Source organism: Streptopelia decaocto (genome assembly GCF_964273445.1).
Source record: "Streptopelia decaocto genome assembly, chromosome: 7".
NCBI classification, from domain to species: domain Eukaryota; kingdom Metazoa; phylum Chordata; class Aves; order Columbiformes; family Columbidae; genus Streptopelia; species Streptopelia decaocto.
In genome coordinates this window covers 63,445,561-63,468,848 of record NC_138661.1, presented here as the reverse complement: position 1 = coordinate 63,468,848, position 23,288 = coordinate 63,445,561, and the positions used below count along the sequence as shown (strand labels likewise).

The window sequence follows — 23,288 nt, the reverse complement described above, 5'->3', positions numbered from 1 at the left end:
CATGAGCTTTCTTCAGTTTTTCCAATCCATCAGCATGTAGTTTTCCCATCTTAGTTCTGAATCCAGAAGGAATAAGTGCAACTAAGCATTAATTCTGATACAATTCTATGCATCAGTTACCACATCCAGCAAAATATTTTGCATCGTGATAATCTCAAGCAGGAATATAAACATTCCTTATGCACATTCATAATGCACTGAATATTTTAGTGGCTTTGATGTTGAGATGGGGGAAGTGAAAGGCTATCTCTTTCTTACTCGACAATTTTTTTTGGTTCTATTTTTAGCATGAAAGATCCTGAGAACGTTTAGTTGACTCAATATTAATTGCTGTTATGATTAATATGCCCATATTCTACCCAGCAAAATAATAAAGATCATAAATCTAGAAAATGGCAAGTCTCTGTTTCCAGTCCTAAAAATATCTTGCCAATGACATAGAGCACACTTAAGCTACAGAAAACACAGCCAAATATATTTTGTAAATATCATTTATCAAACTATAGAGTTAAAAAGACTTTTGAATGATAAAGTATTGACAGCTGATACTGATTTTTCTACAATGATTAAAGTAAGGAAAAATAGACTTAGAGAAACTTTCCATCTGCAAAACACTCTCATGTGCTTAAAAGCCAAAGCAGTCTCTAGTCCAGAAGGTAAGAGCATAACATCATTTTTCTGGCTGTATTATTTACCCAAGTATGCTTTGTGTGCTAAATATTTTAAACTGTGATGCCATTCAAGAACAGATGTAAAATCATGCAGTTCATTTCCACCTTATTCAGAGATATTAAATACTTTGCTAACACATCTTTCAAAGTCAGGCCTTGAAAGCAAGGTCTTTTCATTACTAACTGACATAAAAGGAATAATTCCTTAGATCTACATCACAGATACTGGCTGTTGACTGGAGGTGAACACTCAGTAAATCCTAGAACTTCCATTGACGTGGATGTTCTGTCCTCTGTTATTAGGTGTTGCCACGCTCTCCAAATGGCTTTTACTTGGATTTCTGAAGGAAGGGGGGGAAAAAAACAGTAGCATCAAGGGAAAATCTCCTTTACAGCTGCTCATGGTGGCCATGAATATATTGTGGGCAGATAAAGTATCTGGGAATGTTCAGCAGTCTGTTTGACTAAGTGGTGGCTCTCATCAGAAATGTCTGAGTCTTCCCTTGTTGAAATTATAGCTTGGCAACAATGTGTGATTTATGTGGTCTGTACAGCATAACCGTGTAATTGCAAGATTGCAGATCCAACTTCAGTTTATTCATGGCTATGTTTGCTTTCTATTTGAAAACACATTTTGTCTTGATGCATTTAGGCTGTACAGATCTTTACATCTGTCAGACGATTAGTACATGGTCTGTGAGGTTAAGATAGGCTGAGCTTTTCCCATCTAGTGTCTCCTTTGTGTGTGTATGGAGTTGAACAGATACAGTTTATCACTGATACCATGAGCTTGTTCTTTCTAATTCATCATTTTTCTTTATGATGCCTTTTGTAGTGTAACTACATACATTACTATTTACAAAATGCAATGTATGCATTTACACTTGACATGTCACCGACGTAAAGCTACTGTAGTAGACTGGCTGAAACACTGTATTTTTATTTTGAAAATTTCCCTAAAAAGTTAATGTTTTTTGTCTAATCGAGACCCGTCAAGTTTATCAAAGCACAGTTAATATAGGTCAGAATGAAATATGTTCTGTCATTTCTTCAGTGCTGTGGGAACATGAAAGTATGACAAGTAAAGGCAAGATGCTGGCTTAGGGACGTTAGCATGTTAAGCATTGCAAAATAGCTGGACTCATGGCCAAAGGTCTGATATATAATGCTGATAGTAACTTGAACTGAATGGATTGTGACCTAACTTATGAAAATACATTTAGTGGAAGTTTCGGTATGAAGCATTCTGAAGCTTGTTTTGTTGCAGTAACAATGTGGAACAAAATATGAAGTTAATCAAGAATTATAGAGTACTTTTTTGACATTTAAATACAGTAAATGTCTCCAGTACGTTGAGTCAAATTACTTTTCGCAGCTTGTGCATCAATGCAGCTGTTCAGAGAACATTATCAATAATAGATGACATTTCGAAAGTGCACAAAATCAGGATGCCAGGAGATAACAGTAAAGAATAACAGTCTGGTTACAGAGGAAAAGAATTCTTTTGAATACTGCCTTACTTTTCACTGTATATTGAGAAACATAGCAAAGTACTAATAATGGATTTTTCTGAAAAAGGAAGCACTTGCTTTTCTTTTGTAGGCACCGTTCACTGTTTGCCAAATTTTGGAGATATATCTTTGCCAAATGTTATAGCCTATTGGGCATAGATTCAGAGTGGAAAACAACACATATGCTTTGATACTTTAAATATTTTGGGCTTTGTCCTTTTGAATATAATTCAGAATTGTGGTCAGTGTAATTACACAGTACAACCTTTATCATTTAAATGTTGTCTGAGGTAGATGATCAGCAAATTCCCTTTGACCTTTGCTGAACATCAATAGTGAATTGAGTCATCAGCATGAAAAAATGTGATAGTTTATCTACAAATAAATATGTTTTATGGGAATGATTTCAAAGAATTTTGCAATACCATATGGAACACTGCTAAAAATGGCTGTTATCTTTGTGTTGTCCTAAGAAAATGTTTATTTTTTGTTAAATTGTTACATTGTTTTATTAAATTGTAACATTGATTGTCTATTGCAAACTGTTCTGTGCCTATGTTTACATTAAGTGGGCTATTTACTGATTTATTCCATGGTGCTTATAGATGGCACAGTCCCTCTGCTAATGTGACCAGGGCACTTCAAGGCTGAAGAAACCTCATGTCCTGACAGCTTCAAACATGGGTACAGCTTCTATTGCTGCCTGCGCCTGATATAGCAGGACAATGGACGGTGTTTGGGTTACACTCCTGATGTTTTGGAGATAGATGGATGTGGCTTATGGTTTTGCTACACATATGCTGGCTGTGGCTAATCGCTACTGTGGTTTGCTTATCAAGATGTAAGATCATGTGAACTCTTTTCTTCTTCATTTGTTCCAACGATGGAGCCAGCATTGTATCGCCTCCTGGTATGAACTCTACCTTTACTGATATCCTGAGTTTCAAACCTCATAGCCCTGGTGATAGTGCCTGCATAGAATTTGTGAATTAAAAATAGTGTTTTAGTAAGTGCTGAAATATCCTAACGTGAAAATCTCTCAGTATATTGAATAAGCTCAGCGTGCTGGAAATATGTTTAATATGTGAATCAATCCAGTAAAACTGCCTCAGGGATATCTATTTCCTGATTGAAAGATATTGAAGTAGCTTCTTTAAAATGGCTGATGTATATTTTAGATGTCTGTAGATGGTACTTGCAAAACTACTTTTAAAAATTAAATATATAGGGCAAAAAGTTCTGTAATGACAAATACTCAGTGCACTGCTACTAAGAGAATTCAGGAGACTGAGCCTATTAATATTAAAGCAAACCTCAGCGATATGACTCCACAGAGAGCAGCAAAAATGTATTCCTTAGTCATCTCCCACTCTTCTCCTTTCATAACTATGCCGTTTATGTTTTAAGGCAGATGTTGACAATTCTGGGATGCAAATGTGCCAGGATCTAAAATATGCCTTAATGCAGCATTTCGTCCCCTGCTGCTGGTACAGCAGAAAAAGTGAAGTTGTAAAGCAGAATATAACCAGTGTGACCCTTTGCTCTTATAGTGATAGAAGAGCTTGTTTTTTTGAAAGTCAGAAATGCATTTTATTTTTAGATATTTACATATTGGGTCACATTCAGCATGCTCTTTTCATTTCTGCCACATTGCCTTTATTAATAGAGTTCTCACTCAGCTTTTCTGTTTTTTAAGCCTAACCTGCAGCTTGCAGCAGCGCCAGCTGCTTTTCGCCATTCTGTTCACAAATGTCAAACAAATGAAAAGAAGGAGCTTCAGGCTAACATCTACCTCACCGGGTGTTCTGCTTTACTGATCCCACAAACCATCCCCAGGGCACTCAGCCACCGCTACCAAAGGGAAAGATCAAAGAATCGTCAGGTTTCTTCTCTAGTTAATTCTGCATGGCACAGGCCGTTACCCTTCATTTCAGATAGAAATTCTGAAAAATGGGATCCTGTATTTAATATGCTGCTATGTTTTTAATTAAAATATCTGGCATGGGAAGAATTAGAAATAGCATTTGCTTTCCCATAACAAAGTCCGGTTGAAATGACAGAAAGGTGTAACAGAAAATTAAAGCACTCCAATAAATATTGTTTTGTATCATCTTCCCACCATGAGCTATCTTTACTCAGAGATAAGGAAAATAAATGTCCCTGACCTCTTGCAATCCAAAAATGGAAAAAAAATCCACTACACCAATTCATTGCTGTAACATAAAAATCCTCAGTTTCAGAGTGATGAGAGATTGAGAGATTTTTTTTTTTCCCCACTGAGCTATTTAAACTCACATAGAAAAGATTACATGTACCAACATTTGATATTGTATCGTAACTGTATAAACAACAATAGTCATTCAGGAACTTGCTTTATTTTTCTAAAAAAAACTATTGTGACATGAAGACATGGAATTCAAAAATACAGGCTAAAAGGGATGGAAAACAAACCCCACATCTTTAAATGTAGCTCAAATAATTTAAATGTATTTTAAATGTAGAAGTCATTACTAAAATTGTCTCTAATTGGATCAAAAATTTTAAAGAGCTTTTCAGCCAGTTTTTACCTGAAGAAGAGCAGTCCCAGAGACTGCCAGACAGCTGATGACTGAGCAACTGCATTATGAATATCTCTTGAATTCAAAGCACAGGTATTTCTACTAATAATCGTGAATGATTGAGCCCTAAAGTGACTTTATTCCTTAGATCCCATCGCACATTTGTAATACAAAAGACCACTATGGAAAATCAGCATCTTAACTCATTCTATATAAGCGTTAAAGTTTTAAAACACAGCAGCAGCTCTCTAGTCCTGCTCAGAATGCCAATGGTTTGTCAGAGACTCACAGTCCAACTGCCTTTGAAGAGCACTTAAACACTTCATTTTGGGCAGAGGAGAATAGTCTCACACAGTGTGATATTCCAGGGCTTATTTGTGTTCTGAATGAAGTCTCAGACACAAGAAGACCCCATATATCTATGGATGACTGGGGTTTGGTCTGCAACAAGTTATCTAGACAATTGAGTGATGCAAATACAAATACTCGTTGCAACTACACTGTGAATTAAACCTTCCTCTTAAGTAATTTAATGTTAACATTAAACAATCTCAATGAAATGATTTGTGCCTTAGAGATACAAGTTCCACTTAAACCATGAATTTTTGTGGGGTTGGGCTTTAATGGAGAAGCTTGTGTTTAAACTTTCTGTGTGGAAACATTAAAAAGTTAAAATCTATGAAAAGATTCTGAGACAAGAGCATGTGCGTGAGAAAGGCTAGATGGAACGTGAGTTACTCTGTGTTAACAATATTGTTTTGCAACAGATTAAATGCATTTTTTAGCTATAGTAACTTTTGACTGCTTCTAAGCTGCTCTTGCCTTTTGAGTGCTAGACAGGCTCACATTTACACCCCGATTTGTTCCACAGCTAAGATGCAATCAAATCTCAACACGTGCTACAGGTTTTTCTGCCTGTATTAGACTTCCAAGGGGTTTTTTTTTGCATGATCAGGTGGGAATGTGACTAAAAATTTACTGTCTGTTATGGATCCAATCCAACATGCTACAATGTGTTAGCTTGTTATGACTTTAAGTATATATATGTATATTTGTCTTTGCATGTTTATATTTAGAGAAAGAGATCATGAGATTGAGGAGAAAAAAAAAACAACCTACATATTCAAAAAGTATACTTTTTATGACTGTTATTGCTATTCTATATCTCCTTACTCTGGTTCATTTAATGTATGGGGCACAACTGCAGGACATACTCTGCCTTGGACATAAGGAATCACAGAATCACAGAATGTTAGGGATTGGAAGGGACCTCGAAAGATCATCTAGTCCAATTGCTTATTTGTTAGAGGCTTTTGTATAAAATTAGGCTACTGCTATGCATAGTTGATGAAGGTATCAAAGATGAAGGTATACAAACCTGTTTTTTCAAGAGGAAGCTCTATGTGTCTGGCTGTACTTCCTGACTCTGCCCCTCCTTTTGTCTGTGTGCTCCCTTGGAGCACGAGTTATTCCAGATTAATATTTGGAAGAAATTTTGGACACAGCACTTCTCAACTAAATGGGAAAAGTCTATGCTTAGTTCACTAGAAGTCTGTGGTGTCACATTCATTGCATGCCTGGGCATTCCTGGAAACAGTGTGCTTCTAAATAGTTGCATCTGTGGCACCCAGATCAAAGCTCAAATAGAAGTTATTTGTGTGTTGCTTATCAACTCCTTCAGCTCAGATGGACTACCTGAAATTCAGGAGAAAAATCAGCAGATTTTATCCAAAAGGCACAGATATTCATAGGAAAAAAATAAAATAAAAAAACCCAAACACCATATCCCACTTATTTGGGGAAGCTTGCTCTTATGTGCCTTTATCTGTAATGTAAGAGTGTAAGACAGGGGGACATGTTACACAAAAACCAACAAAACATGACTTTAAAAGTCCAAATAAAATGGGCTTCTCCCAGGAATTCAGAGCTGGAAGGACAACAGTGCTTTCTAAGTTTAGATCCAGACAGATCTGAAAAATATACAGGTCATATATGTATCATCAGTACTAAAATACACTGATGGGGCAAAGTCCTTCAGCTGTTTGACACACTTGACCCCTGAAAACTGAAGGGAAAACAGGCTCAAACAGCCTCAAGAATTTTGGGGCGAACTCCTCTTCTTACAAAAGATCACAATGTCTTCACTGCCCATGAAGGAAAAGTAGAACCGCAGTTCTTAAGGTCTTATCTGAAAAACTTCACATAGTGGAGTGCAGGAAACTCAATTTATCTGTCTCAGAAAGATGAAGGGCTGAGCCAACCCTACTGGGATTAAAGCAGTCATGCTGTTTCATGCTATATAAAACATTTTTCATCATTGTGAAATATAAAGCTAATATCCAGAGCAAAATGGGTACCAACACATTGTGATATCAGATAAATCCAGATATTTGATTTTGGTCTGTTGCTGTCTTCTGATTTCCCTCCTAAGGGCACAGGGAACCGCTTTGGTTGAACAGGAGGTGGAGAGCAGTTCATCTTGGCAACTGTCCCTGACAGTCCTGCTCAGGGGGGGTTTTATTGTTCTTTTTTTGTGTTTGGTTGGTTTTTTTTGTTTGTTTTTTTTTTTTTTTTTTTTTTTTTTCAGTAGGATGCCCATGAGAGAGAAATGTTCCAATGATGAGCAGGGGCTCAGCATGGTCTGATTTGCGCTATTCACCAAGGGGAGGCAGAGCCAAGTTTATCTTGTATACAACAAACAACTGCTGTCAGAGCTCAGATAAAATGTCTGAATCGAAGCTGATTACTGGGAATAATTTCTGAGAGAGGAAGTGATTTTCTTTCCTTGAACACAGTTTGTGTGCTCATGCTTTCAAAGGCTGGTAGGCAAACTAAACTTGTTTTGTACTGATGATGTCTACATTGTATTGCTCAACCTGGGTTGAGATCCTGATGCTGTTTCAAAGAGGTAATATGCGTGTTTCAAATTATGAAACACAAATACGGGAGTATTGAAGCACTAGTCTGTGTGGTCAGTATTCAAGATAACCTAACTTAAGAAATGGCATCTGAAAATTTGCGCCTTTTACATCAGTGGCACCACTTTACCTTTCTGTATGTAGAATATATGATTCATCAGATAATAGTTAATCCCCATAACTTCGGATTTATGATGATAATAAACCCCTTTAAACTGGACCCAGCGATAGTTTGTCAGATTTATCAATGCTTATAAACCATGACTTTTACCTCATGAGGTATTTATTGTACATGCTAGATGAGGAGGGGATGTTATGAAAAATACAATATGCAGCTATATAATTAATTATTTTAATAAAGCAAATTTGCAGAAAAGGAACTAAACCTGCAATTGTAAAAGTGCTTATTTGTTTTTAGCGTTTATTTTTACTTTTCTTTTGTAAGTCATTGCTGAAGCTTTCTAACAGGGAGATGAGAATTAACAAACAAACAGAACAACCAACAACAAACAAACAAACACTAAAATATCCCTGTCACACCTTTCCACTGTTATGCATTGATATTGCAGGGAGGATATAGCAGAGGGAAGGAGACCTGAATTTTATTGAGATAAAAGTTAGTAAAATTTTTTAACATTATAAAAAGACAGGGCCATTGGCATCATGGTTATTGTTTCTAAGAACACTAAGGTATTCTTGTATCTCTGTATTTTTCTTCTCTTTCTCTTCCGCCTCTGGAGACCTGTTGTGCTCAGTCAGTCACGATATGAATTGCAGCTTTTGTATTAACATGGGTGCATCTCTAGATGTTTGGTGATCATTTTGGCCCACTACTGGCCTTTAATTCAGGAGAATCAGTGACTGAAGTGAAGGAATTATTTTCAAACTTTAGGAATGGAAAGGAATATATATCCACCTAGTCAGTGAGAAAGGCAACCTAAATATAGGGTTACTGACAATATTCATAGAGTGAATTCAGCTTCCTTTGAGCCTGGTCTCACATATCAAAAATAAAATCAAACTCAAACAAAATATGCAAGCGTTATATCGGTATAAGAGGAAAAAAAAATGCCCAGAGACTAACTGACAGATCTATTTAGGAATGAGGCAGAAAGCTTTTTATATTCAATATGGAAGCTCTGTGCAGAATATGTTAACAAATCTGACAAGTTGTTAATGAGTGTTCTCACTTTTTTGGAGGACACTAATAGACATTGTACTCACGTGTGATGTTTTTGTGCATGTGACAACCACTGAACAATTTTCTGCACCTGAGTTTAGGGATGCACTGAAACTACTGGTGGAAATGAGTTAAAAGATTTAGTAAATTGAGTTAGATGCTACAGTAACTTGACTTAATGATATGATTACATGCAAATGCTCCAGCTAACAGTCTGTGCCATAAGCTTTCCAAGATGTTAAAATACATTAAAATATCTATTTAATTGTAATATAATGGTATCCTTTCTCCAAAGCTAAAAGGCCATGTCTAATTAAAGTCATTATTCTATATAATTTTAAAAGCCTATTAAATACGTGTTTACAGATACTAAATTCATTCCTTAAACTGATATTGGTTTTTAAACTTGAAATGTCCAAGTCCTTTTCCAACAACAAAAAAGTTTGAAACAAAAACTGTATAAAATTCTAGTTATATTATCTTATTTGTTTTTGTTCTTTGAAGGATGCTTAATAGGAAAATAAGACTTGAATCCATATTGAAGACTTAAAAGTCAGAACTTCTGTCTTGACTCACTTAGCATTTGTAATCTAAAAATCTTCCCGCTTAATTTATCTGATTTTAAATAGCCCCTTTCTAGTGAGTTTACAGAATATGTACCTGATCAGACTCTTCATTTCAAAACATTTACTTTGAAATCCTGATCAAATCAGGCTCTGTTATACTTTCCAAGATATACTTCACATTCTACTAGAGAAAATTAACACTATTAATCCCTATATTTGACAGTGACATGTGATTTGCTAAGTAACATAAAATGACTCAAATTTTAAGCAAGAAGTATCATCTACCTCTGACGAGCTCTTACTTATTTTGCTCTTGATACTTCTAACCTTTTAATGCTTGCTCTCCTTTCTGAAAACATTATTAAGTGCAGATTAAATTATGACTGTTTTGCCTGCATTCCAGTAACCCTGGGGTTATTTCATTGCTAGTAGACTGGATAATGAGACAGGATTGGTAACTCCTGTTAAACCTAGCTAAATCTCAAAAACGGAGTCCCACTCAAATTATTTTCAGCAAGTTTTGGTTTTGCACTATTTTATTTTTGCACAAAATGTGGAAGCTGTGGCAACCATCTAACACAATGTCTGTCCTTTTGAGGTGTTAGGAATTCAGCTCTTCACCTTCTGGGTTCCAGCAGGGCCCCCTCAAACCAGCACATGTGGAAGTTACTTACAAACTGTTCGCGTATTAATAGAAGTATTTTATATAGTAGTTTATACTTGGCAAAAGGAAATGAGTAGAAATGTAAGGATTGCAACTCATTCGTTGTTCTGAAATAGGTGTAGAGTCTGATACCTAAACTATCGTCAGGCTGAAGGTGGACTGGAGGATAATGATCCTAGTTATTCAAAACAAAGCGATTGACTTGCCAAGTTAATTAAGTGCAATTTCCTAATGAAGCAGTGCCTTTGGCACAGCTGGCTATCACCCCAAGAGGTCATGCTGGTCTTTTATGTGAAACCAGCCTCACCAACTGTGTGATCACAGTACAACATTGCTCTTTAGATGTAACCCTGGGGAGCAATAGATGTGCTGGGTGTGCTGCACCTCTTTGGTTTCTATTTGGTTTATCTTTATTCAGCTTGTATCTTCTACCCCATTCCCGTTTTGCAGAGCCACGTCTTCCGTATTTCCACAGTAGTTAGTATGATAAGGTGCTGCTCTGTGTTGAGCTACAATATCATTTCCAAATAAAGAACAAAAAGTAATCAACTGTGAGACATGTGAGAACATCATTTGTTTTCCCTCCCCACACACTCAGCCCTTTGCAAATCAGATTTTGTGAAGCAGAATCTGGTGTTCTCATCCAAAGTAACATCCCAACTCCTTTTTATTCCATTACAGAGCTGTGGGTGCCCGTGTCAATCAGCTGGACGTGATTTATTGTTTCTGCAGTAGTGTGTATTGGTACACAGTAAATAGCAAGAATGAAACTTGTGAAATGATGTATCTTCTCCTTATTTTGGACTTCTGTAAAGGAGGTTTCAAATTGAATTTTGGTTCATTTGTATTCACTTTAGTAAGAAAGGTTTTATTTCAAGGAAAGCTCTGAGCTTCTTATTGTGGGAATAAAGCTTCCAGTGTTTCAATGGGATGTGGACCTAAATTTGAAGTGGTGTCCTGGATGGAATTACCCTTTTTTCTCTAATGTCACCTTGGTTTTATGCATAATATTCAAAAAACATATTGCTATTCAGTAATAGATACACATGTCTAAAATGTGGTGGGCTGGGTTTCTTTGTGTATGTTTACAGTTTGCTAGCACAGGAGAAGTTGGTTTCGGTGTTATTTTCATTTCTTTTTAGTGTAACCATGTTATTACATGTCCAAGCTTGAAGTTCTGCTCATTGAATACTTATGTTTCTGAACAGTTCTGAAAGATGTCTGCACTGCAGAGAAATCTTTACCCTTGACTGTCAATTATAGGATAACATGAGTGAGGACTGCAGAAATAATTACCAAACTATTGAAAATTCATTTTAGCAAGGTTTATTATTTTCCCTGAAAATGAGGAGAAATATGATTAAAACTCCTACATCAAAAAGCACACTGAGTGGGCAAAATGCTATCAGGTAGCTAACCTTCTAACATATTTGATTATTTGAAGTTTTAAATTATGAAATGTAGCAAAAAGACCCCATGAATTTGACCATCAAGGTCTAGGGATGAGATCTTGGCCCTGTTACTCAGTTATAATGATTTACTGAAAATTATATTGAGGTATGCAGTTGACACATGATAAGGATTAGAGGTTGGTGGGGTTTTCTTTGTTCTTCTTGGTTTTGTTTTGTTTGTTTTTGTGGTTTTGTTTTGGTTTTTTTGTTTTCCTTTTTTACCTCAGCATATCCAATCTAAACTGGTTTCAGTTACAAGAGTGTTTTGGAAGGTTTCTGTGTGCAGTCCTGTTCCTGTGAAAGCAGGTTTTAATGCAAAGTCATAGCCTTTTAGAATTCTATAAGAAAGGATATTGTGTCCTGATGCATCTACCTTGTCTTCTTACCTGTGTCTTTTCCGGTGACTTAAAGGTGTTATCCGTGTATAAAATAAAACCAGTATGATCAAATATTTAAAGGGTCCCTTAATATTTCAGTAACCCTCAGTAATAAAACTGTTGTGTTTTTTTTTTTTTTCTTCCCCTCTCAGAACAAAAGCCTCAAAAACAAGCTCTTGTCAGGAAATAAGCTTTGTGGTATTCACGCAGAAGAGGTAAGTAAGGTTCCTCTCTATTTGATATAACATGCCCAAAAGAAGCTTCCATCAAAAGTCTTTTGTACTAAGATTCTGGTATAGATTATGTATTATGCATGTATGGCGAGTGCTCCTAAAGCTCTCTCATCTCAACTCAATTCTGTGACTTCACTAGAAGCAACTCAACTGTATTAGAAAGTGAGCTGCAAACTCAAGTTTTAGACAACTAAAATGAAGTTTGAGAATGCTTATGGAAAGTGTATATGGCTCTGTAGATGTATGTTATGATTTTATTTCCATAATATCCATGCCTCGAGTAAGAGAGGAACAGCTAAATGCCTTTTAAAAATAGTTTATAGGGAAAGGAAAAATTTATTATTTTTGACTGCAAGAATGTTTCATTACTTCAAGGGAAAAAAGGGTCCTTTTATAAAATACAGGTAAAGATATCTGCCCCCTACTGAAGAGGGAGCTGGCAAAGATAGTCAATGATACAGAAGCCCTGTTTTTTTCCAAATACATAAAAGTACAAGTGACTACATTCATGCAAGCAGTCCCTTTAGCTTTTTAACTTTTTGCAAAGGAGGTTATTACTATGTATGAATCTGCTTTACTCGTTTACATTATTCCAGTCATGGTTTTTTGCATATATAATTTCTGTGAAAGTTATTGCACCTCACCAGAATGAAACAGAAGTGTAACACTTTTCTTCTTGACCAAGATTTTCATAATTATGGTTGAACATGTTTTCTTCATTAAAGATTCTACTTCTAAACTTAGAGGTCAAAACTCAGGAGGTCAAAGTAGCATTTTCTAGTTATATTAGCTATTTAGCCTAACTCAAGTTCTGCAACCACTGTTTATGAGAAATCCTCAATAGTAAGAAATAGTTTTGGGTTTGCTTTTATTTGCTAGCTTGTCAAAATGTATGTTATCTTCATATATCACCATTTTTGCTTTCAAACATGCCCATAGTATATGAGTAGAAATATATTTTTTCCCTTGTTTACCACTTTAAAAAAATTGGCAGTGTGTGCAACAGAGCTTTCTGTTTTCCCCTCTTTTTCAAGTTTGTTTTTCCTGGCTGCATAACATCTTGAATGTTTGGTAATTAACTTGAAGATCTTTTCCCTGATTATCTCTCCTTTAATATTTGCAACATAAATGTCTCTAGATCTAAACGCAAAGCCTAAGATTAAATTAAATTTAGTGTAGTGTGACAAGCTTTTCTGTCAGAGAATTTCAGAAAACTAAATGTAAGCTAGCTAACTCTCAAGGTAGCAGATTGTGAGTGTATTTTAAACCGTAAGAATCTCAGACTTTATGAATCATCCTGGCAAATTTGTGGCTTTTAAGTGGGTTGGTGCCATTGGAATAAGCAAAGATGCTACAGGAGCATCCCTTTTTTTGTTGGTGTCAGCCAGAGAAACACAGTGTATTTTCTGCTCTTTAATTAAATACTATTCTCACCAAGCATAACAACAGTGTGAAATCAGCTTCCTTTTAGTTATCAGATCAAATACCCTCCATGAATAGAATTGCCTACCAGGAAGCTTCTGCTCCGTTCTACACTCTGACTACATGCAGACAGTTTCAGTGTGCCCTGTGATTCTTTGTTGTCCAGTTACACAGACAGGAGATGCTGGTCATGCTATAGAGTTTATATGGCTGGCTTTTCTTCTCCAGAAATTCAGAGCCCTGGAGGGGGGAAGTCAGGGTGGCTGCCCATGAAATAGGCACATGTGCCAGGGTGTCCCCCATGAAATAGGCACATGTTCCTAGGTGCTGTGGTGTAGAGATCATTATCACCCTGTGTCTAATGATGGATCTTATCTACTGACCAGTTTTGTATGTCCTATCCCTAGAATCACAGGAAAACCACACACCAAACAAATTGCAGGTCATAAATGTGCTTTTAACTCACTTCTATTATGCACTGAATGCGTTTAGCTTCCTAACTCTTTATTTCATCATTGTGATTTAGCAAATGAGTGTCCCCATCCCAGGCCAGGCTGGACTGGGCTCTGAGCAACCTGAGCTGGGTGACGATGTCTCTGCTCATGGCAGGAGTTGGACTAGAGTAGCTTCAAAGGTCCCTTCCAACCCAATCTAAGAGTTATGATTCTGTGAATTCTATGAATGAATTCTATGAATCGTAACTCTTAGATTCCTCTATAGCCATTTTGGATACCCTGTGTGTCACAGAGACTGTAATACTTTCTTAAGCACAATGGACAGAACAATTAAAGCTGGTTAAGGTTTTCTCACTGGAATTTAGTTGATGTGGAATATGTTCCACAGCTCTTCCAATTGCATTTTCCAGATCAGAGCACAGTGCTATTTGCATATTCTGCTGTGTAGATGACATAAGAACAGAGTTACAGAAGAAAGAAGTGAACCGAATTGATCTTGGCTATTTGTTTCAGATTTTGTGGAATACAATAACCAATTTGGCCATAGTTCTCAAATATTTAAAGAAAGTTCTAAAATTTTATCTTTAGATTCATTCATCCTTCCCAAAAGTCTGTCGCTGAATTTGACTGCACCAATTGGAAAAACATCAGATCTTTCTGAAAGCTCCAATTTATGAAAGATATGCTACCGTCTGTAATACGTTATGTTTATGGATGTGCAGTTTCAGTAAATGTGGAATTGACTTATAATCCATTCCAAGAAGTTCTAAACAGTTGGCATTAATTAATGTGAGAAAACGTACCAAATACCAGTTGAGACTGTGGATTTTGTTAAAAAGAAAGTATTATTTTGACAGGATTCTTAAATAAAGAATGAAATAATGCTCTTTGGATAGTTGGGTGTAGTATATATTAAAAAATGCTATGAAAGGCTTAAATTAAAAAGTGTATAGACCGTTACTTAAAAATATTTAAAGGGTAAATTTAACAATATTTAAAATAAATATCAGCCTCAGCTGATATAAATTAGCACAACTATGCCTAGTTTACATGACAAGGTCATAAACTGAGAACTTAGTTCATTTAGATGCTATCTGGAACTCCCTGGTCATTGCAAAGAAGAACCTATACAATGCTATGGAAACCTTTCCCTCTAAGAAAAAGAAGATTCTTTGCTTTGAATGTGATGCCTTCAGTTATGCTTCGTGGAAAGTATTAATAACATCTCATGTGTAAAATGTGTAAGCCAATTATTCACAATAGTACTAACTCTTTTGTGTTCTTCAGGTGAGTGCCATTTTATGTTTTCCTTGATACTTTTGCCTGATATAGACATGCTACCCTGTAAAAACAATTTATTTTGGTTATTTTTCTGCATTTTAAAGCTGATCTAGTTTCTACTGTTGTCTGTATTTGTTACTTTTTTTTTTTTCCTTTTCTAATCCTAAAAGCAAATATTTAAAATAAAAACTTCATTGATCTTATCCTTACTTTCAGTCAAAAAAGATCCAAGCGCAGCTGAAAGAGCTTCGTTATGGAAAAAAGGATTTGATTTTTAAGGTAAGTTTTATTTCACTATAGTTAGCTAAATTATTAGTTAATATAATATTGAAGTAATGTAAGAGTAACTGCCTTTATTACTGTAGTTCTAAGGAATTATTTCCTTCTCATCATACTGAAAAGATCTCAAAACACCACAGACAGACATAATACAATAACGCAATCTCAAAAATACCTATTTCTGCTGCTTTTTTCTGCAAAGCACTCTGACAGGAGCAGTGCTTTTTATTAAATTGCTTTCAGGGCTAAAGAAGGAAAGATTCAAAGCCTAAAAAGTTGCCTGGTGTCTTTGTTCTTCAATAAACAACAGCAATGGAAAGTATTTAGTTTATGAATATCTGCATTTACACACTCACTTGAAGTAATGTTCTTGTTTCCTACTGGTGACCAAAACCTGTTGCCCTATTCCATAGATTCTGTAAAACATTTTTCTTCTTTCTAACTGAATGATAGAATACTTTTGAGATAGTTTTTGTTTTTTCTTTGATTAGCAGTCCTTCATGGCAATGTCAATTATTGCTAACACTTAAAGCAAATCTTTGTGATAAGCTTGAGCAGTAAAATGTTCCTTAGGTCCCTGCATTCAAAGTCTTGTTATAGGCTGAAACATCTTTATGAAAACTGAAGCTTCCAGGAAAAAATAAAATGAAACATCTGTGGTTTATACAATCCAAATGAATAGGCTATTTAGCTAGTATATTTGAAAAACAAACACAAAGCAAAAACCCCATGAACACTGAGAGGGGAAGGACAACACGTAGAGACATTTTGCTGAAGGACATGGAGTCTTTGTTAACACAGGGAGAAGTTAATCCCTGTTAAAGGAGGAGAGAGATTCAAGTCACCTGACTGGAGGCTGCTGATTTAGTGCTTTTATTGCCGGCATAAAGGATGAAGATAAGTAGTTGTCTTCAAAGAGACTAGAGCTAGAATTACTTACATTCATCTCAATATGAGGTCTAAATTGCCTTCTGCAAGTATTTAACTCTCTCTACTGTCTATCTATTGTATGCATAGTACTGTAAAGATGAAATAATGTAGACCATTTAAAACATGCAGTGTGATTTGTGTGATTTATTTATTTTCTTTTTTTTTAGCTTCTCATGCACAAGTTGATTCCAAAGCTTTTCAGGAACAATTGTTTCTGGTCATTATAAGACTTAACCCAGGGGGAATAGATTTAGAGATAAAACCAAAGCATATTGTAAGTCAAGGCAGCAGAATTTTAATACCAGCGAGAATGAAAAGAAATTCAGATTTGGTTTACCTGTCATTGAGAGTTTGAAAAGAGGAAAAGATTATAGCTTCTAAAGTTGAGTGGGTGCAAAAGCTTGTTTTCTTTGGCTGAGACAGGAGGATTTTCAGTGCTGTCTACTTGTTGTTTTCATTATGCTAATACACAGTGATCCCCAAAATGAATCTGAGTTATTAGGTTATGTAGTAATGCTCAGCAAGGGAACACTCCTACTTGAAGCTGCCCACCTGAAAACAGTTTACAGAAGCAGAGAAGGAAAACACAAGCATTAGAAAGTGAACAAAATTAGAAGTCTGTCTGGCATGCAGAAAATTAAATCCACTTTCCCTTGATCCTAGTTCAGTAAACTATTTAGAGAATTTTTCCTCAGCAATGACAATTTAGTGGTTAAGGTGTAGATGTAAAGATCAGAGTTTTGTGGTGGAGGGGAGGGAGTTTACTTGTGTTACAACAAACACTATTTGCCTTTTAGGGAAATTATGAACTTATTTAATTTAAAACACTTCTAGAGCTTCAGATGGATGATGTTAATGAATTGTGAAATGGATTACAAAGTCCCACATACTGGGACCTACTTGTGCAAATATGTGAAACTTGACTGTGTGCATTTCTGTATGTGATTGACTGCCTGATTTGCTAATTTGATGTATCTTTTATGTGTAGTCAGAAATATTCTTCTCAGGTTTATTTGTTGGTCTTTTTCCTGAGTAAAGGAAATTTGGTTTATGGAGAAAAGGGAACAACAAACTTATGCTATCCTCCTAAATACTCATGTGAGATGGGGTTCAGTGTGCTGTTTTGAGTGTATTTCAAGTCTGAAGACAAACGTACTGAATAGAGCAGAAGTAATTTGGTGTTGGTACAAGGCAAACAGCTTTTTAAATGTCTGATGAGAGAGACACCCCACTAGGTTTGGGCAAGAACAGGTGGTATTTCATTTCTAGTTGCTTTGATACTAGAAACCAAACAGGTCTGATGTTTCATGTTTTGTAAAGTTCTGATTCGTTCTGATAAAAGATCCAAACAGTGGGTGGACAGTCTCCTGGCAGCACAGAGCATGAGTGGTGTGTGCGATCATCTCCTGCTAGTTACTGTCATCTTGCAGGACTTCTGCCCTTTTCCCCCTTCCCACCCCACTAAACCTTGTTTTTCTGCGTGCCTTGCCGAGGACTCCAGGGAATTCTGTTCTCTGTGTAGCTCTGAAGGTTGCGAGCTTCTCCTGGCAGTTCACTAGAAGGATGTAAACTTCTTATTAGATTTCTAAAGGGTACGAGGGAATGCTTCAATCTGTGCCCATTAAACTGTTGCTTTTTGTGGTGGAATTAATTGTGAAGATACATGTGAAGTAAGGTGGTGGTGGGGGGTGCTTGCTTTTAGTTTTGCATGATCAACATTGAGAAACTAGTTTTCAAATTCTGATAACCATTATAATCAACAACTCTGTACTGACTAGAGCTCTGGGGATTAAGTGGGAGAGGAAGAAGGGGAGTGAGTGGACAAAAATACAGCTTTTTCCTTTAATACTCTAGTGAATTGGTAAATTATATCTACTTTAACACTGTGCGACAGTAACTCAACAAGTGGTAGTAAATATGAGTTCATCATATTTGGCATGTATTTACTCTTCTTACGTCTTCACAGTGGTTTTTAATCTAGCTGATTAATTATGTGGCTTGTGTGTATGCATATTTATATTTTGCTGTCTCTCTAGTTATGTGATACAATGTTATATGAGAGAGAAGCAGTGAGAGTCACAGAAATTAAGTTATGCACTCAAGGCTATAGAGGTTGTCAGTAGCTCTACTGAGATTAGAATTTGATCTCCTCATTATCAGACTTCAGTCCCTTAAATCTCAGCACACTGTCCTTAAAAAGTTGATAAACATTGGCATTTGCTGTGTATTATGAGAAAAATAAGGCATGATTAATCCAAATTTTAACTCAAGCTTCTTCATTTCATAGTTGCCTTTGTGAGTAGACACTTAATAGTTCTGAATGAGTCTGCTCTTAATTACAGTTATTCATTTATGGTCCTAAAACTCTGATTCAGTCAAGTACTCTTGATTTAGCAAAGCATTTAAACATGAGGTCCACGTTTGTTTCAGGCATTCATAACTACTTGTTTTCAAATTACTCCTTCATTAACTGTCTTCCCATCATTTGGCTATGCTATCATAGAAGTCACACATTTTACTATATTAGAAAAGAATTAAAAGTAATTTTTTTTTGTTGTTGTTCATGAAAAACAAATGTGTGTGTCTGAAAACAAATTCAGCAATAACTTTCACTATCAGTTCATCCTTTGAGGAGCAGCAGAGGGAACTGGGGCCGTTTATGCTCAAAGAAAAAAGGAGGCTGAGGGGAGACCTGCTTACTCTCTACAACTACCTGAAAGGAGGTTGGAGCATGTAGGGTGTTGGTCTCTTCTCCTAGGTAACAAGCAATAGGACGAGAGGAAAAGGCCTCAAGTTGCATGAGGAAAGGTTCAGATTGGATATTAGGAAACATTTATTCGTTGAGAGGGTTGTCAGGCATACGAACAGGCTGCCCAGGGATGTGTTTAAATCACCATCCCTGGAGGTGTTTAAAAGACATGTAGATTGAGGTTCTTAGGGATGTGGTTTAGTGCAAGTGTCAATGGTTGGACTTGATGAACTTAAGGATCTCTTCCAACCAAAATGATTCTATGATTCTACAATATCTGAGAAGATAAATATGGGGCTGGGAGCTGAGTGACATCAGGAAGCAAAGACAGAGGTGCTCAGAGAGGGAAAGAAAGGAGGAGAAGAAGGTGAGGGGGAGGTTATTGGGAGAGACTGGGAGAGAGGATGAGGGAGGCAAGGAAGAAGACAATCTTAATCCTAGTGCTTGATAACCTCTGCTGCTCCTCACAGTGGTCCAGCTTGTTTCCATGGTGGTAATGTTGAACCCCCCACATCTCTGTCAAGTGCGATAGCACAAATTAAGAGTAAGATTGACATTCTAGTTCTCTGTTATGCTCCTAAATAGTATTTCAGGTACTGAGCACTCTAATGCCCCTAAAGAACTAGGCAATACCATATCAGCTTCTCAAATTTAGGCTTGTGTTAGAACTGCTTACACAGACTTATAGAAGAAAGAGAAGGCAGCTTTAAAAATAGTGGGTTTTGTGTTTCAAGGACTTGTTTCAATTAAGTATTTCTGTCTGGGAAACACCTGAATTGCCTTATATGTAAAAGGGCAAAGGACATGTGTTTAGAAGTCTGACATTTGTAGTCAAACCATTTTCCAAATTATTTGAAAAACATACTGCTACACCAATGAGTTCATTATTTAGAAACTAATTTTAACCGTGCATTTGCTATGGTAAATAGGGTCAAAGAATATCAAAATTATGTGAAATTGCTTTCACATCATCCTGACTGGTTGTGGTAAATATTTATGCCATTCCTCCCTCTGAAGTAAGGTTGATGCCACCATATGTGTCTTCCTCCTTATTAGCAGTAGTTAATTACATGCCACAGTAAACTTTTTTCCCAGACTTGCAAAGTATTTCTGTGATGCAGACTATGAGATTCCACATTCCCTACAGAGAATGAGGTGAAATGATTAAAGAAAAACAAACAAACAACCACCACAAAACCACTGAAGACTGACTTAGCAGAGAATTTGTGTTAAACATTGAATTATAAATGACCTTGTTGTCTGGGCTTTGAAATAATTGATTACAGAATTTTAATTCTTTGATAACCTTTCACAGAAGTGGTTTGTGTATTTGCACATGCAAGAAGATGCAAGTTTCAGGTTTTCCAATACTATTCTGCTATTTGTATGCAGTAGGCAATCAGGCTTGACACAAATCCAGTCATTTCATAAATGTACATTCACCTGCTTGTATTAAAATTGCTATCAACTGCAGAATTCATTTGACCTTGCATGTTTGAAAAATTAATCTATTTTACACATTTTAAAGGATTCCTCATTATGTCCAAAGTACCATAAAACAACTCCTTTCCTTGAAGAAAGCCTTCCAACCCCCCCGCCCCCCTTTTTTTTTCTAGCACAAAAAGGATGCTCTTATCTTTGCTGTTGCTTTTACATTGGCCTGTAATGCTAAATGTAACTTGTGTAGCTCAGTGTTAAGAGGAGATGATAAGTGAAAACTGAGGACAGTTTCCTATGGGCCTGTCATATCAGCTTCCCTGAGCGAGCACTGCAGCTCGTCTCTCTTTCAGACGGATCTGTAGCCTGTAGTGTGTTTATTCATCCAATGTGTTTCCTCCGCATCTGGATCTTCTGTGACCTCCCTTGGGAAATTTAGCAATGCTGCTTAGGAAAAACAAAACAACAACAACAACAACACTATTATAAAATATCACTTATATAAATAAATGTAAAGCAAAATTTTAGAGGTTTTTTTTTTTTATTTTGTGCAATTTGTTTGCTTGGGGTTTTTTTAAGAGATTTTAAGCTGGTGGCTTGATTAGGGGTAAGTTCTATAAGCTACAGGTTGACTTCAGCACATTGCATAACTACTGAAAAGAGTCTGGAGGAGAAGACTTTGTGGTTATTACTCATTTAATGTATAGCATTTTTAAACATCTTATTTTGAGAGAATAACTATCAGAGACTTCAAAGAAGAAAATGTTCTCTAAAAGGTTTCCCTGGACTCTGCCAGAAATGATACTATGAATGAAAGTAGCAAAGTGAACCTCCTTTTAGCCATATTTTTATTTATTTAATGATGTTTCCTATTTGATAAATTTAATCTTCTTGGTCTGTTGTGTCTTGTATATTATTCTTTGATGATTTTATTAGCAAAAAGAGGTTGTTTTTCTTTGGATTGAATTTATTTTTTCTGTAAGCCTTTACTTTTCATACAAAGGCTGAAGATGAAAGGAAAAGTGCTCACAATAGAGAGGAGTCTGGTAAATGATGAAAGGAAAAGTCTGACAATATTCTTATGGACTTTTCTTTTTAAATACATAAATAAGAAAGGCTACATCATATTTACTGAGATCAAAAAGTCTTATACATTTGTGGCAATCCCATCAGCACTGGTTCTGTTTTGGCAAAAGCTGTTTTCTTAGGAGACTGTGGAAAATAGAAAGGATGCTCCGTATTCTCTGACTCCACAGATGGTTCATTTATATGCATGTTATTCTTTCACAATGCTCATCGAATTTTTTTTGAAGACCCGCAGCAGCTCAAACTCTGTATTTCTGCTACTTTGATGTATTCTAGTCTATTAGCCTTAGTAATAGAAAATGTTTTCTTGTATGTCTTGAACCTTAACTGAAATTGAAGCCAAATTGTTATAATGCTATCTCCTATAGACTTGGAGCCTTTCTCGCAGTGTTCTCCTTTTTTGGATTAACATTTGTAGAATTTTTTTTCCAGTCTTACTTCTCAGTGTATGTTCGCGTACCATTAATGCTTCATGTTAATCATATCTGAACTTGTTTTCTTTGGTCTCCGTCCATTTGCAGTGCCCTAAAATGGACACTGAAGACCAGCTGGTCATTTTACTCATGATGAGAAAAGCAAAAGTATTTTTGGAGTCTGTACCCACAGTGTTCTTTGCCTTTTCTACAAAAAGATAGCATATTCAGTGGTGATATCATCTTGAGTCATTCATCCCTACTGTTCTATATTCTCTATTTGTTTTGTTTATTATTCCTGTCTGTATTTAGCATCTTATACTTGTCTTCAGTGAATGTCATCCTATTTTTTCCAGTTTGTCAGGATAAATTTAGATAAAACCCTTCTTCTATGACACACAGAGTTCTGGTTTGATGTCATCAGGATATTTAATGAATATACGTTTGGTTCACTCTTCAGTTCTTGAATGATACATATAGCAAATAAAAATCTGTCCCCTAGAGAGGTAGTCTGATGATTCCTTTTAGTACTTCTCCAAAAATGAACATTGTACTAATAGATTTAAAAGACATGACCTCTTTTATACATCTTTTATACTTTTATACATGAATCCACACAATAACATTTAAGTAATTCAGAGAATCACAGAATGTCAGGGGTTGGAAGGGCCCTCAAAAGCTCATCCAGCACAATCCCCCAGCCAGAGCAGGAACACCCAGATGAGGTTACACAGGAAGGAGTCCAGGCGGGTTTGAATATGTCCAGAGAAGGAGACTCCACAACCCCCCTGGGCAGCCTGTTCCAGAGTCTGTCACCCTTACTGAGAAGAAGTTTCTTCTCAATTTTAAGTGGAACCTCTTGTGTTCCAGTTTGAACCCATTACCCCTTGTCCTACCGTTGTTTGTCACTGAGAAGAGCCTGGCGCCGTCCTTGTGACACTCACCCTTTATATATTTGTAAACATTAATAAGGTCACCCCTCAGTCTCCTCCAAGCTCCAGAGCCCCAGCTCCCTCAGCCTTTCCTCACACAGGAGATGCTCCACACCCTTCAGCATCTTAGTTGCCCTGCTCTGGACTCTCTCCAGCAGTTCCCTGTCCTTCTGGA

At 36.4% G+C, this 23,288-nt stretch overlaps 1 protein-coding gene across 1 annotated transcript in view; it reads left to right on the top strand.

The window, feature by feature from the left end:
- Window positions 1–23,288, top strand: part of LUZP2 (leucine zipper protein 2) — a gene marked incomplete at its 5' end in the record, with an annotated part of 167,349 nt that overhangs the window by 101,405 nt on the left and 42,656 nt on the right. The window contains 2 exons of the mRNA XM_082058070.1: window positions 12,049–12,111; window positions 15,504–15,566. Coding sequence (XP_081914196.1) covers window positions 12,049–12,111; window positions 15,504–15,566 — 126 coding nt within the window. The remainder of the gene's footprint in view (window positions 1–12,048; window positions 12,112–15,503; window positions 15,567–23,288) is intronic.